Here is a 13,803-nt window from a genome sequence, read left to right as displayed (position 1 = left end):
GTATAAAGGCTAGTGAAAATAAATTGGTATGTGTATCTGTTTTTGAAGTGTAATGCTTAAATAAAAAGATGGTGTGTGTTTCTTCATTTAAATAAAATTTCAAAGATAGTATTTTTCAGCGTTGTACTGTTTGTTATTTCTCAATGTAAAGGGTAACAAGGGGAAAAAAACTGGTATGGTACATCTGTTTTTTAAGCATGATAATTTTATTTATTTCTTTAGTGATGCATATATATATAGAGAGAGAAGGTATTTGGTCCAACTGAAGTTATAATAAATCTAATTTTACTAGATCTCTCCCTCCCCTCAGGTGTAGAAAATTTTCAAATGCAGAAAGTTTATTTGCAGAATTAATTCATTTCTGATAAACTTAATTTTTTATATACCATGTTATTAAGTTACACGTATGACTACTGTGTAATAAACTTGTATTTAGGGCAAAAAATTAACTGTTTTGCAGCTGGTGACTAATATCATATGCTTCTAAGAATATTACTTTAACTTTTTTCATAACTTTTGTATTTCAGGAACATGAAACTGTTATTTTGATATACTTAAATAATAAAAGTGTGTATCTGAATCAATTAATGGATACAAATATTTTACAGTTATTTTTAGAAGATATTTGCCATATCGCTTCTAATAATTCATAAAGTATATTAAAATATAGGTAAATAATTTGGTGCAGAATTCAAATTTAGGGTTTGAAATATAGTGAATCATGAGACTAAATGATTTTTATTGTCATGATTTGCCTGGGCTTAAGAATGTACTTTTCGCCCGGTGGAAATTGTCATCAAACTGTACTGAACAGGCTTTTTGTTGATAATAACTTCCAGGCTTATCAGTACCTCCTTTTGAGTGGAGGGTATACAAATATAGTACCCAATTTAAATTACATTGTGACTGTAATAATATTGTGGTATTAAATAAGTGATTATAATTACAATTTAGATAATTGCTTTGTAATTATATTACATTGTATCTGTGAACTCTTAATTTCATTACTTTATGCAATTATGTTGTAAGTGCATAATCTAATTGCAATAATATAATCTATTCACAATTACAAAATAATTATAAATGCAGTTACATCTTAAATAGAGGCCATTTTAATACTTTTAAATTTTTGCAAGATAACTTCCCATTAAGGTTCATTTGGAGGAAACTATGCAAATACTAAAAAAGAAGTTATGTTAAATTTACATATTTTGTACAGTAGTTTCTTGTTATAATGCTGTTCAATATATCTTCAATACTTTTGTAAATTTAACGACATTCTTTGCAATTACTGTGGGGCTTTAAAAAGAAGTTTCTTAGTTAGGCTTTCTAATAAGAATGGGTTTAAAATTAAGTATTATGTATAATAACTAGCAGTTAAAAAAACTTGACTGCATGAAAATGCTGTTGCTGTGTAAAATAAAAAATAAGCTTTCTTTTATGCTTTGAAATGAATTACATGTGGTTAAATCGTCCTTTTACAATTTAAGAATGTGGTTAACACACATTCTTAAATTGGACAGGTTTTATCTAAATTATTAGTATAAAATATATAAACTATGAATTATTTTGTAACATAACTCAAATTACAAAATTCATTCTATATACGTTCAAATTTATTATCTTTTATGGAATAACTGTTTTTTAATTTAGGTAAAAATTGGATTTTTAGAAGTATTACAAATACAATGCAACACAAAGGTGATCTGATTGGAGAGGAAGGACTTTTTATTACGGTTTCTAGTTCGTATTTATATTACATTTGGTGAAAGTCATCCAAAACACAGAATGCTGTACTTTCTTCTTCCATATATGTTACGAAATATTTCACACATTTAAAAGAAAGTGTTTCTTCAGAGTCTTGCACAATTATTTCCATATACCTCAGACTAAAATGACAACATATTCTTAAGTTATTTTTTTAGTATGAATTTACAGTGTTTTTATGGAAATTTTTGTTAAAATGTCATTAAGATAAATTTATTTGCACACTCTACGCTTTAACTATTTCCCCATTTGACACTATTGAAAGTTTTTATTCATATCTTATTTATTTTAGTCTGCTAACGAAACTGAAACATCTAAAGAATAAGTTATTTTGAATATGTTTACAAAATATACGCGAAATTTTTATTTAAGTGAAAACGTCTATATACTATTCGAGAATTAATTAATTATCCGAAAAGTTTATGTGCGCTGAATGCCGAGGGTCTATAAAATAAATCTTTAAAAAAAAAACAGCAGACATTCAGCCAGCGTGTGCGATAAACGCGCCAAAATTGGTAGCGCGTTCCCTCCCTCGCCAAGAGAGAAAAGTTGGTGATTCAGCCTGGTTTAGAGGAGCCTTAATCAAAATCATGTAGCAGACGCGCCGACAGATGTGTCTTGTCCCCCGGGTGACGTCACTACCAGCAACCAATGGCACGCTTTTTCCGTTCCTGGCCTAACCTTTAATATTAAAGAACCTTGGATTTTACCTAATAGCCAATGCATTAATGTGATAATATAAATACATATATGTATGATAATTCTTATCACCAGTAGTGAAAATCAGCCATTATACTGCAGTTAACAGCAATACAAAAGGCATTTGAGTAAAATGAATGAAATCTTTTCAACAGCACATAATAGCAGCATTAACATTTAATACAAAAAGATAGATAAAAGTCAGAAGACAGTTGCATTACAGAAAATATAAGAAATTAAACTGAACTTTTTTATTTCCAATGCTGAGTTTTCTTTAGATATTCTCTGGTTATTTCAACTAAGGAACTATTTCATGATAATGATAAAAGTACATATATTTACAAGCTTTCGATAGTATAAAATTATTACTATTAGAAAAAATAAACGTTTTAATTGTATGCATATAGAATACTAAATTTAGAAATGAAATTATAAAATGCTTATACGTAAAAAACTTATGCTGGAAAGTAGCACATGCCTGTTAATAAGTAAGCAATAATTCCCAAAATATTTCGGCTTTTCTTACAGCATCTATCATATACACACCTGAATTTCCATAGAATATCCAGCAACATTTAAATAAAGCCTCATTTCCTAGCATGAATTCTTACAGCCAAGCGAATAATACCATTATCGATAATTCGACAGAATTGCACTGATCTTTCAAACGACAGAAATTAATCATGATTGTGATTTTGCCGGTCATCAAAATAATATAACTTCACCCATCTTGTTTACAAAACTGCTGTTAAGAGAGTTTGCGGCCACTCCGATCTGGTCGCAAAATTTGCTATAATCGTGACGTCATTTTCAGAGGCGTGTCTTCAAAGCGTCGCACTTGAATTCGGTTTACCAGCTAACAGGCAGTTGCGACTGGTAACGTCGCACTTGAATTCGCCCCTAAAGCTTACTAATGTAAGCTTTGGCAAGGAGAATTGAACAAAAAAAAAAAAAAAAAAACAGAAACATGCTTTTCAGAATTTACTAAAATAATACAGATTTCTTGTTTAAAACAACATATGATAAAATTGATAGAAAATTTTTTGAAAAATTTCCAAATAAGGAATTAAGTTGGATCTGTGACCCGTTTTGCCTTTGGTATTTTCAATTCCAATGTATCTCTAAATGAAAAAGTACAATTAATTGATATTTTAAGTGACGGAATACTGTGTGTTAAGTTAAGTCTCTAACTTGCCAAAAATTTTAGTTGATTGGAAACTAATATGCCGATTTAAAAGGAATGAAAGTAAATTATTACGTTTCTTACATTAAATTGTACAGTAAACCTTTAGCTTAAATTTAAAACTTCTAAAATGCTTATGTTACATTTTTCTGTTACATAAGCACTGAAAGTGGATTTCTCACTGAAATAAAAATAATTTTGCTATCGAATTAACATGAAGAACTTTTTTATTGAAATATTTTTTCTCTGTTACATTTTTAAAACATTTTTAACTCGCTGTCATATTGATCTATTGTTGGAACTTTTCATAGGATAGAGGGCGCTGTTGCGCCAAAGGAATTCTGTTTTTGTTTTACATTATGTAACTGTGGTTCGCCATTGCGATGTATGTGTATTGCTGTGATATATTTTGGTGCTTTCATTAAATATAAATGAAAGATATCGTCATGAAATTTTTGTATCCAAATCAAGATCAAATTTACCACTGATGCAAATTCGTCGAAACAAAATTAGCGTTCGAACAAGAATCGTCAAGTTATTACTAGCCTTTCGAACTACGCATTAGAAATCGTTATTCGCTTCGTAACATGTGGTGCTGTCGCCGGGAATTATCGTAATGGTGGGGTGAGTAAATAGTTTTGTTGAAAATTTGGTTGAATAGAATATTTTGTAATTGTTGAAGTAGTAGGGTTGTTTGATGTTGTTGATCTTGTTTGGTAAAAATTTACAACTTTAGGTTTCGCATTTACTGAATATTTGCATTGGTATTTGAAAATAAGAAAATGTTGTGCTTTCTTAGAATTAGAATTTGTTGTTAATGCTTGAAGTGTGATTTGTTGTTGAAAATTACAGTTTGTTTTCTTAGAATTCTAGAATTAGAATTTATTGTTAAAGTATTTGAGGGGTAAAATTTGTTACTAGAAACTGTGAAAATGGCTAAATTGTTAAAGCTTCGAACTAAGCGTGACACACATCGTGAACAAACATTAAAGTTAGTAGAATAAATAAACATATATTTGAATAAATCAGATATTGACATAGATGTATGTGATTCATATTTAGAACAGTTGAATAGTAAAATTGAAATTATTAACATACTAAATAGTGACATTGATGAATTGTTGAAAGAAGAACAAGAAATTAAGGATGAAATTAACACAGTAGATGAATATAACGAAAAAATAATACCAGTTAAAGTAAAGTTGCAAAACAAAATTAAATCAATTTGAAAAGTTCCATATCAGTCAGGTGAACAAACAGTAAATCCAGAAAATGTTCACGTAGAAAATAAAACTTTAGGAAACAGAACTAAACTTCCTAAACTTTCGCTTCCTCGATTCTATGGTGAGCCTTCAGAATATTTAGATTTTTGGAATCAGTTTGAGAATTCTGTGCATAATAATTCTAATTTAACTGAGGTTGACAAATTTTGCTATTTAAAGTCGTTATTAGGTGGTAAAGCTCTAGCTAGCATTAAAGGATTCTCAATTACTCCAGAGAATTATAAACAGGCTGTTAAATTAATTTCTGAAACATTTGGCCAAAGAGACATTTTAATAAATGCTCACTTGTCAAATTTATTAAATCTGGCACCTGTAAAAAATGCTTCTAACATTCAGGCTCTTCGGAACCTTTATTTTGAAGCCCAAACACAAATTAGATGTTTAGATGAATTAAATGTCAAATCGGAAACATACACAACAATACTGACTAACATAATACTAAAAAATCTGCCAGGAGAATTGACTCTTGAATTTTCGAAGCAAAATATAAATAATTGTCATGATTTACAGGAATTGATGAAGTTTTTACACAATGCTATTAGTGCAAGAGAAAAGGCATTCCGTATTAATTCTAATAATGTATCTTCATATAATAATTTTCATTCTAACCAACACAAACAAAACAATTTTCGAAATCAGAAACGAAACTTCCCTCCGAGTCGCAATAATCAACACGCGTCAGTAACAGAATTTATGGCGAAAACTTCCGAAATTTGTTTATTCTGTGGTCAAGGTCACTGTAAGACTGAATGTGAGAACATGACTGTACAGCAAAAAAGGGATAAATTAATTAAGGAAAGGAGATGTCTGTTATGTTGTAACACAAACTGTTATGTGAAAAAATGTAATGCTAAACAGTGTTCATTCTGCTTTGGTAGACACGCCAAAGCTATTTGTTTTAAATTTGAAAATTCTAGCAAGTGTAAATCTAATTTAAAACCGGAAGAAGAAAAACCAAATAAATTGGAAATTCAGCCTACTATTTCGAATTCAGTTGTAAATGATAGGAATGTGATTTTATTGCAGTGTGTTAGGACAGAAATTGTTGGTCGTAAATCATCAGGTACAGTTATTGCAATGTTTGATAACGGTAGTGAGAAGAGTTTTATTAAAAGAAATGTATCTATGAAGTTGGGATTAAAATGTCTAGGGTCAGAAACATTAAAGATTTATTCATTTGGAGCAAAGTATCCTAGGTTGCAAACATGTCGCAGAGTTGAAGTGAGATTGCGAAATATTTTAGATGGAAATGAAGTCGTAATACAGGCGTTGGAAACAGATGAAATTTCGAGGGCGGCGATTAATTTGCCGAATGAGCGTACAAGAGCTGAAATGGAAGCCAAGGGATTAACTTTAACGTGGGGTTATAATCAAGCGTCAGATGATAATGAAATTTCCTTGTTAATAGGTATAGATTTTTATTGGAAGTTGACAAAAGGTTTTGAAAGGTTAAATACATCTTTGGTAGCTGTAAACACAGAACTTGGATGGTCCTTGCAGGGAAATTGTGGTGATATGAGTAAAACGGCTGCTGTGAACTTAGTTTTATGTGATCAAAGCACTGTATCAGCTGAACTCAGGCGTTTCTGGGAACTGGAAAGTTTAGGTATTGAAAACAAGGAAGCGGAGTGTTTGACTTTAGTGGAACAGGAGATACTTGATGAATTTAATAATTCTGTTGGGTTCGTAGATGAAGATGTTGTGTAAAGTTGCTGTGGAAACCAGGTATGCAGGAGAAATTAGCAAATAATAGAGAAGTGGCTCGGAAACGTTTCGATAGTCTGGTTAGGAGATTTAGAAATGATACAGCTTTTTATGAGGATTATAAAAAGGTAATTGATGATTATCGTAGGGAAGGTATCATTGAGAATTCGTCGTCAGATACTGAAGTGTCATATTCTGAGCAGTCATTCTACTTACCCCACCACGCTGTCATTCGCGAGGACAAATCTACTAGTCGACTTCGAATCATGTTTGATGGTTCTTCTCATGAAGGAGGACAACTTTCAATTAATGACTGTTTATTTAAAGGACTAAACTTGTATCCAAATCTATTTGAAATGATTTTAAAGTTTCGACAAAATACAATCGCCTTCACAGCGGATATAAAGCAAGCGTATCTACAAATTTTGATCGATCCTAGTGATAGAAAATTTACGAGATTCTTCTGGACTGATGATATCGGTTCTAATTCATATCAAGAAATGAACTTTAGTAGAGTTTTATTTGGACTAAAACCAAGTCCATATTTATTAGCTGCAACTCTGAAATATCATTTTGATAAATGCAAAAAAGAATTTCCTGATACTTGCAAATTACTGTCAGAATGGTTTTATGTCGACGATTTGATTGGAGGCGAAGAAGACTTGCAAGCGGCTTTGAAAATTACGACTGAAAGTGTAGAGATTCTCAAAAGATGTGGCATGATATTACGAAAATGGAAAACCAATTCCATGGAACTGCGTAAGCTGTGGAAAGATGCTGAGTTCGACATCGATGAGGAAAAGAGCTCAAATACGGGACTTGACTCACCATCCAAGGTGTTGGGTCTAGTTTGGGATCCAGATGCGGACAGTATATCTTTTAACGTGAAAGAATTATCAAAGTTTGTCAGGAACGGAACTGCTTCGAAAAGGTTTATTCTTCGAGTAGTGGGTCGTATATATGATCCTATCGGATTTCTTGGGCCTTTCATCATAAAGCTGAAGTGCATTCTACAGGAACTGTGGAGTCATGACATAGACTGGGATGATGAACTTCCATCGTCACTGGATCACAAGTGGCAGTTGTGGTGCAGTGAAATCGAACACTTAGAAGATCTCCAAATTCCTAGATGTTATTTTTCAAATTTGAACTGTAAACTTATTTCATTTGAAATTCATTCTTTTTCAGATTCATCTCTTTTAGCCTATGGAACTGTATTGTATTTAAGAGCTATATCTGAATATGGGAGGATAAGTATCAGTTTTATTTGTTCTAAAAGTCGTGTAGCTCCTCTGAAAGGTCTTACATTACCAAGACTGGAATTAATGGGAGCTTTATTGTCCGCAAGATTAGTCCATCAAGTAAGTAAATGTCTTAAATTTAATACTTCTAGTTATTTTTGGACTGACTCAATGATTACATTATGTTGGATTAAGGGACAAGCTAGTAAATACAAAACTTTCGTAAAAAATAGAATAGAAGAAATTCAATCTTTATCAGATACCAATAATTGGGCTCATTGCCCTGGTAAGGATAACCCTGCAGATATCTTGTCCAGAGGAATTTCTGCAGCAAATTTAGCTACAAACCATCTTTGGTGGCACGGTCCACCGTGGCTAAGTCAATCACCTGAATACTGGCCTACTGAAAGAGAGAACTTAAAATCTACAGACGTAGACTTAGAGCTAAAAAAAGAATTTGAAAGTACAGTGCAAAATAACTGTTTGGTAGAAAATTCGAAATTTATTTTAGATTTAAGGAAATATAGTTGTTTGTTAAAGGTACTAAGAGTAACTGCACTAGTTAAACGGTTTGTTAATAAACTTCAAAAACGACAAACGATTGCAGGTCCCCTCACAGCAGAAGAACTTCAAAATGCTGAAATAGACTGGATAAAACATGAGCAAAACATAGAGTTCAACTTAGAAGTGCAGAACCTTAAAAATGGTAAATCGATTCCTAAAAACTCACCACTTTCAAATTTAGCGCCATTTCTCGACAGTTGTGGTGTATTGCGCATAAAAGGAAGGTTAGAACAAGGAGCGTTTACAAAGGATGAAGCTCATCCTATACTTCTTCCTAAGCAGTCTAAATTTACAGAGTTAATTATTATTCGAGAACATAATAAAATTTTTCATGGTGGAGTTACATTTACGCTAGCCAAAATTAGGTCTAGATTTTGGATTCCACGAGGTAGACAAATTATAAAAAGAGTATTAGGTAACTGCCTAATTTGTCGAAAGTATAAGTTGAAACCAGCTAAACAAATAACTAGTCAACTACCTAAAAGTAGAATTACTGAAAACCCTCCTTTTACTGTAAAGGCCCGTTTACACTAGCGGAACTTTGGTCCCAAGAAACGTACGCTAACGTTAAGTTGTTACTCCCAAGGATCCCACCCGTTTACACTTGTAAGTCTCAAAGCCTAAGAATTACTACCCCCAACCAATCAAGTCGCTTTGATTTGCGCATGGGCAATATTTCCTATTTTGGGGTACAATGTCGAAAGTTTGCGGTAGAACGTCTAAAGTTAAAAAAGCTGAAGAAAGAAAGCGCGTTATGCATTTGAGAAGTAATTTAATATGTATGTATTTGCTGTACAAAAGCGTTTGTGTTCCAAGGCGGGAATGGGTTCGGTCAATTTTTCAAGAGCGAGATACGTATTCCGCTCATGCAGCATTGTTTCCGTCACTGAGGCAGAAGTACCCAGAATTATTTTGCAATTATACTCGAATGACGGCAAGTTATTTTTATTTTTTAGCAAAACCTGAAAGTAAAAATTGAAGGAAAGACTGTCAAATATTTCTTTTTATATATCAGTAAATTAGTAATTTTTTCCCTTAGTAATTTATACTAAGGAAATAGGATTAATGATTACATTGCGATTTAATTACCGACAAAATGAATTATTTCAATGTTTATTTTGGTTAATCTTTGTATTATGGTAACTCGGCGATTTTTTGGCGACCAACCCTGCTACAGCAACCTGCTAGTTTTTTTTGGGGGGACGCCATTTTGTTTTCACGAAGTAAAGGCTTTTTTTTTTTTTTTTTTTTACTCAACATTTTATTCCAACAATCTGCTAGCCGAATTACGCTTATGCTAGAATTTTTATGACACAAAAGTGCTTAATCATGACGAAGATTAGGTGCGAAATTGGGAGAAAGTGCAGAATCGCCCACTGCTTGCCGCGTTTTTAAGAATTGCACATACACGGTATCATCCATGTACACGTCGACCTATTTTCACTTGAAAAAACATCTCAGAATTGCACAAAAATGGCATTGCGCACACTCTTGACTTTATCCATGTACACTGCTAAAGTCCTAGCTAGTAACCTTTATCGCCTTACCAAAATGTCGCCAAACTACCTGTTACCATATTCCAAAGATTAGCCTTTATTTTTTATATAATTATGGACTAGCATTAGTTATAACTAATTAGTTTAATTGGTTTATTAAGCGCATTATTAATGAAGGTTGTTTATAATTCGATTACCTTAATGAAACATAATATCAGATGGAGTATAATGTAAAATTACTAGATGTGCCAGATGTTGGACAGTCAACATTTTAATGCACTATCGTGTATTAGGATATGTTCCTCTGTTAGAAAATACCCAGCATTCTGTATCCGTAGATTTTTTAATTATTACTGTCATAAATTTTATTAGTATTGCTTCACTTTGTCATGAAAATACTTTTGTAGAACCAGAAATATAAAATAATTAGGCTTTTAAATAATATATTCTAGAGAATTTGGGAGATCCATAAAAAGACTTGCTTTTAAAAGATTTTCTGCATTCCTGTTCCACCTGTGTTTTATATTTGACAAATGAGCAATAAAATTAAATCATGTCAATATTTTAAAAAATCATTTTTGGAGAATATTGTAGTAATATGATGAAAAACACTTTACCTCCAAAAGAATGTAAGAATAATTGTATCAAAATAGATTACTTAATGAAATTCTACTACCTGAAAAATTAAGCAATTATTAGAGTATAAGAGTGAAATTGAAATGGAGAGTAATTTTCCTTTTAATCAGAATTATCATATTTTATTTTTTCAAATTTGTAAGATAAATAACTGAATATTTTTCACTGATCATAGTTGCAGCAACACAGTATATATTTCGGCAATATAGTATATAGTGATGCCCCTCATGTTGAGCACCTTCAATAGTCAAAAGTATTCCTGAGAATATAAACAAACATTGGTAATGACAATCACAGATAACCATATTCTCTGAAGGTTGCTATAATATCTCGTCGGTGGCTAAATAAATAAAAACACTGAACATTAATTGTTCAATACCTGATGAAAGGGTTTAGAACATAGGCATTTTGTGCATATCTGTCCAAGATATGAATGTAAATTAGTTTACCTTAAAAAATCTTCCTGATGACATTATTTAGGTTAGTAGGTGTGTGTGGTGCATAATCAAATAATCATCTTCACAGAAGGCTGAAATCATTTCTAATTATGGAGTTTATGTTATTTTTGTTAATAACATGCGATTAATCGCTAAAAGTGTTAATTGTTAGAAATAGTAAGATTATACTTCAAGCAATTTTTCAAGAGAACAAAATTATTTTCTCTTACTTTGGCTAATCATTTTAGCACAATATAAACTATTTCGTATTTGTTTTTATATTAATTAGATAATTAAATATAGTTCTGATGTTCAATTTACTCATAAGTATAATATTATTGAATTTACATGTAGGGAGAACAATATGATCATCTTCTACATTTACTGCAAGATAAACTACAGAAGCAAGAAACACGTTTTAGGAATTCAATTTCAGCATCTGAGAGACTTGCCATCTGTTTAAGGTAAATATAAATATATACATTTGTTTTGAAAGCAGTGTCGACGCTAGACAAGTAACCGCCTGGTGCAAACTCCACAAATCCGAAATTCTGCCACCTGATTCCTTCCTAAATTCTAATAATTTTGCCATCTGGTGTGGTCACCCTAGTTGCATATGCTCTGGCACCAGCTCTATTTGAAAGTCTTTATTACATCTAATTCCAGTTTTGTGTAGTATATATAATTGAAAATTAATGTTCTTGTCAGAACATTTTATACTTCTGTCTAATTGAACTTTTTAAAATTCATATTTTTTAAAATTTGTAATGCATTTAAAAAATTATGAATAGGAACATAATTTTATCAAAATAAGTTACATAAATAAAGCATTTATTTTCTGTGGTTTAATAATAAGAAAGAAAATTACAATCTCTTTGAAACTGAGCTCTCCCCCAAAAAAGAACCTTTTTTAAAACTTGCATACTACTACAGATTGCCCTTTGTTCATTTTTATACAACATGTTTTTAAAACTGCAAAAATTTAATTATTGATTCAGAATGTTTTTGTAGATTTCTAGCATCTGGAACTAATTATACAGACCTGGCACACACTTTCCGTGTTTCTAAATCTTCAGTTTCACATATTATTCGCGAGACCTGTGATGTCATATGTCTTACAGCCACTGGTTATGCCTATACCAGCATCATCAGATGAATGGGCTGTAATAGCAGAAGGTTTTGAATATAAATGGAATTTTCCCAACTGTGTTGCTGCAATTGATGGTATGTATTATGTCTTGCATTCCATATTTATTTGTCAGTGAGTACTTTTGAAATACAAAAATTGCATTATATTAAAATTAGGCAAATGAAGATTCTTTTTAAAGATAAATATAAAATATTGCAGAATCATCTAACGTGATATATGAGCTGTCTTAAAATATCAAAAGACTGGAATTGTTTCATAATAAATAAATGAAAGTGTGAAATGAAAAACAAACTTTAATATAAAGAGGAATTTTTTTGCAAGTTTCTAATTTAAAAACTGAATTTATTATTGGAAAAAGTATTTATATTAATTTTTATCATTAAAGTGTATATTATTTTTCTTTAGGCAATTAATAATTGTTGCTTTTTTTTTCTTGTAGGTAAGCATATCAGAATATAAGCTCCACCGTCAGCTGAATCAACATATTATAATTATAAGGGCTATAACAGCATAGTCCTAATGGCAGTGGCAGATGCTAGTTACACTTTCCTTTATGTTGAATCAGGCAACTATGGACGAATCAGTGATGGTGGAATTTTCGGTAACTGTTCACTAGGTAAAGCTTTGGTTAGTGAAACTTTGTTTTCATTTCCAAATCCAACACCATTATTAAATAGTGATCGAGTTTTGCCTTTTGTATTTGTTGGAGATGAGGCTTTTCCACTCAGGAAAAACATTTGACGCCCTTATCCTGGCAAATTTCTGTTGAATGAAAGAAAAATTTTTAATTACAGACTTTCTCGAGCAAGGAGGTGCGTTGAAAATGCTTTCAGCATATTGGCGTCTAGGTGGAGAGTACTTCGTACTGAAATTGCCCTGAACCCAGAGCATGCTAATAAAGTAGTTTTGGCATGCTGTTGCCTTCATAATTACTTAATGAAAAATGAGTTGGGAAAGGCAGCTAAGAAATACTGTCTAGTGAACTTTGCTGATTCTCTTCTTTCAAATGCCACTATTAAAGAAGGTATGTGGAGAACAGAAGAATTTACATGGCAACCTCTTGGCCGTCTAGGGGCCAATAATTCATCCCGTGCTGCATCTGCAGTTCGAGATAATTTTTGTGAATATTTTTCTGCAGAAGGAGCAGTACCATGGCAAGAAAGGAAAGCATTTATTGTGTAAATTTATTTTTTGAAAATATTTATGAAATATGTAAATAAAACAATAAAACAACTGATTAGTGTTATGTACAAATAATTTCATTTATTTCTTGCCATAATTTGTAAAAATTGTATTTTCGTTTCCAATTTTTTTTCATCAGTCATTTTTTTCAAATCACTATGGAGACTCAATAAAAATAGTTTATCATCATCATCATCATCATTTTCACATCGATGGTGATTTTTTAAATATTTGTTTGTTTCATCAATAACAGAAAGCAATGAACTTTCAATTGTTTCTCTCTTTTTTCTTTTCTTCCCTCTAGGAGTATTTTCATCATTATTATTTGAATTAGTATTATCTAAGATTTGTCTGGAGCTTGATGCAGGTGATAAAGGTGATTCACATGAGGGTATAACGTGAATAGCAGATGGCTCCACATATTCAGATTCTGTCGGATATTCAATATTATCTGAAGACTC

At 31.5% G+C, this 13,803-nt stretch overlaps 1 protein-coding gene across 1 annotated transcript; it reads left to right on the top strand.

Annotated features, from left to right (window-relative positions):
• Positions 1-6,659: 6,659 nt before the first annotated feature.
• Positions 6,660-13,397, top strand: LOC118203264 (uncharacterized). The gene is made up of 4 exons (XM_085819802.1): positions 6,660-7,997; positions 11,365-11,474; positions 12,022-12,234; positions 12,600-13,397. Exons 1-3 carry the CDS (start codon positions 6,660-6,662, stop codon positions 12,164-12,166), a joined length of 1,593 nt encoding a protein of 530 aa, XP_085675928.1. The 3' UTR covers positions 12,167-12,234; positions 12,600-13,397.
• The last annotated feature ends 406 nt before the right edge of the window (positions 13,398-13,803 follow it).

The sequence above is a fragment of the Stegodyphus dumicola genome, chromosome 7 (genome assembly GCF_044657685.1).
Source record: "Stegodyphus dumicola isolate Sdum_Otavi_A_Nest chromosome 7, ASM4465768v1".
Taxonomy (NCBI): Eukaryota; Metazoa; Arthropoda; class Arachnida; order Araneae; family Eresidae; genus Stegodyphus; species Stegodyphus dumicola.
Note: the sequence above shows the minus strand (reverse complement) of the source record. Positions and strands in the feature narration are given on the sequence as shown.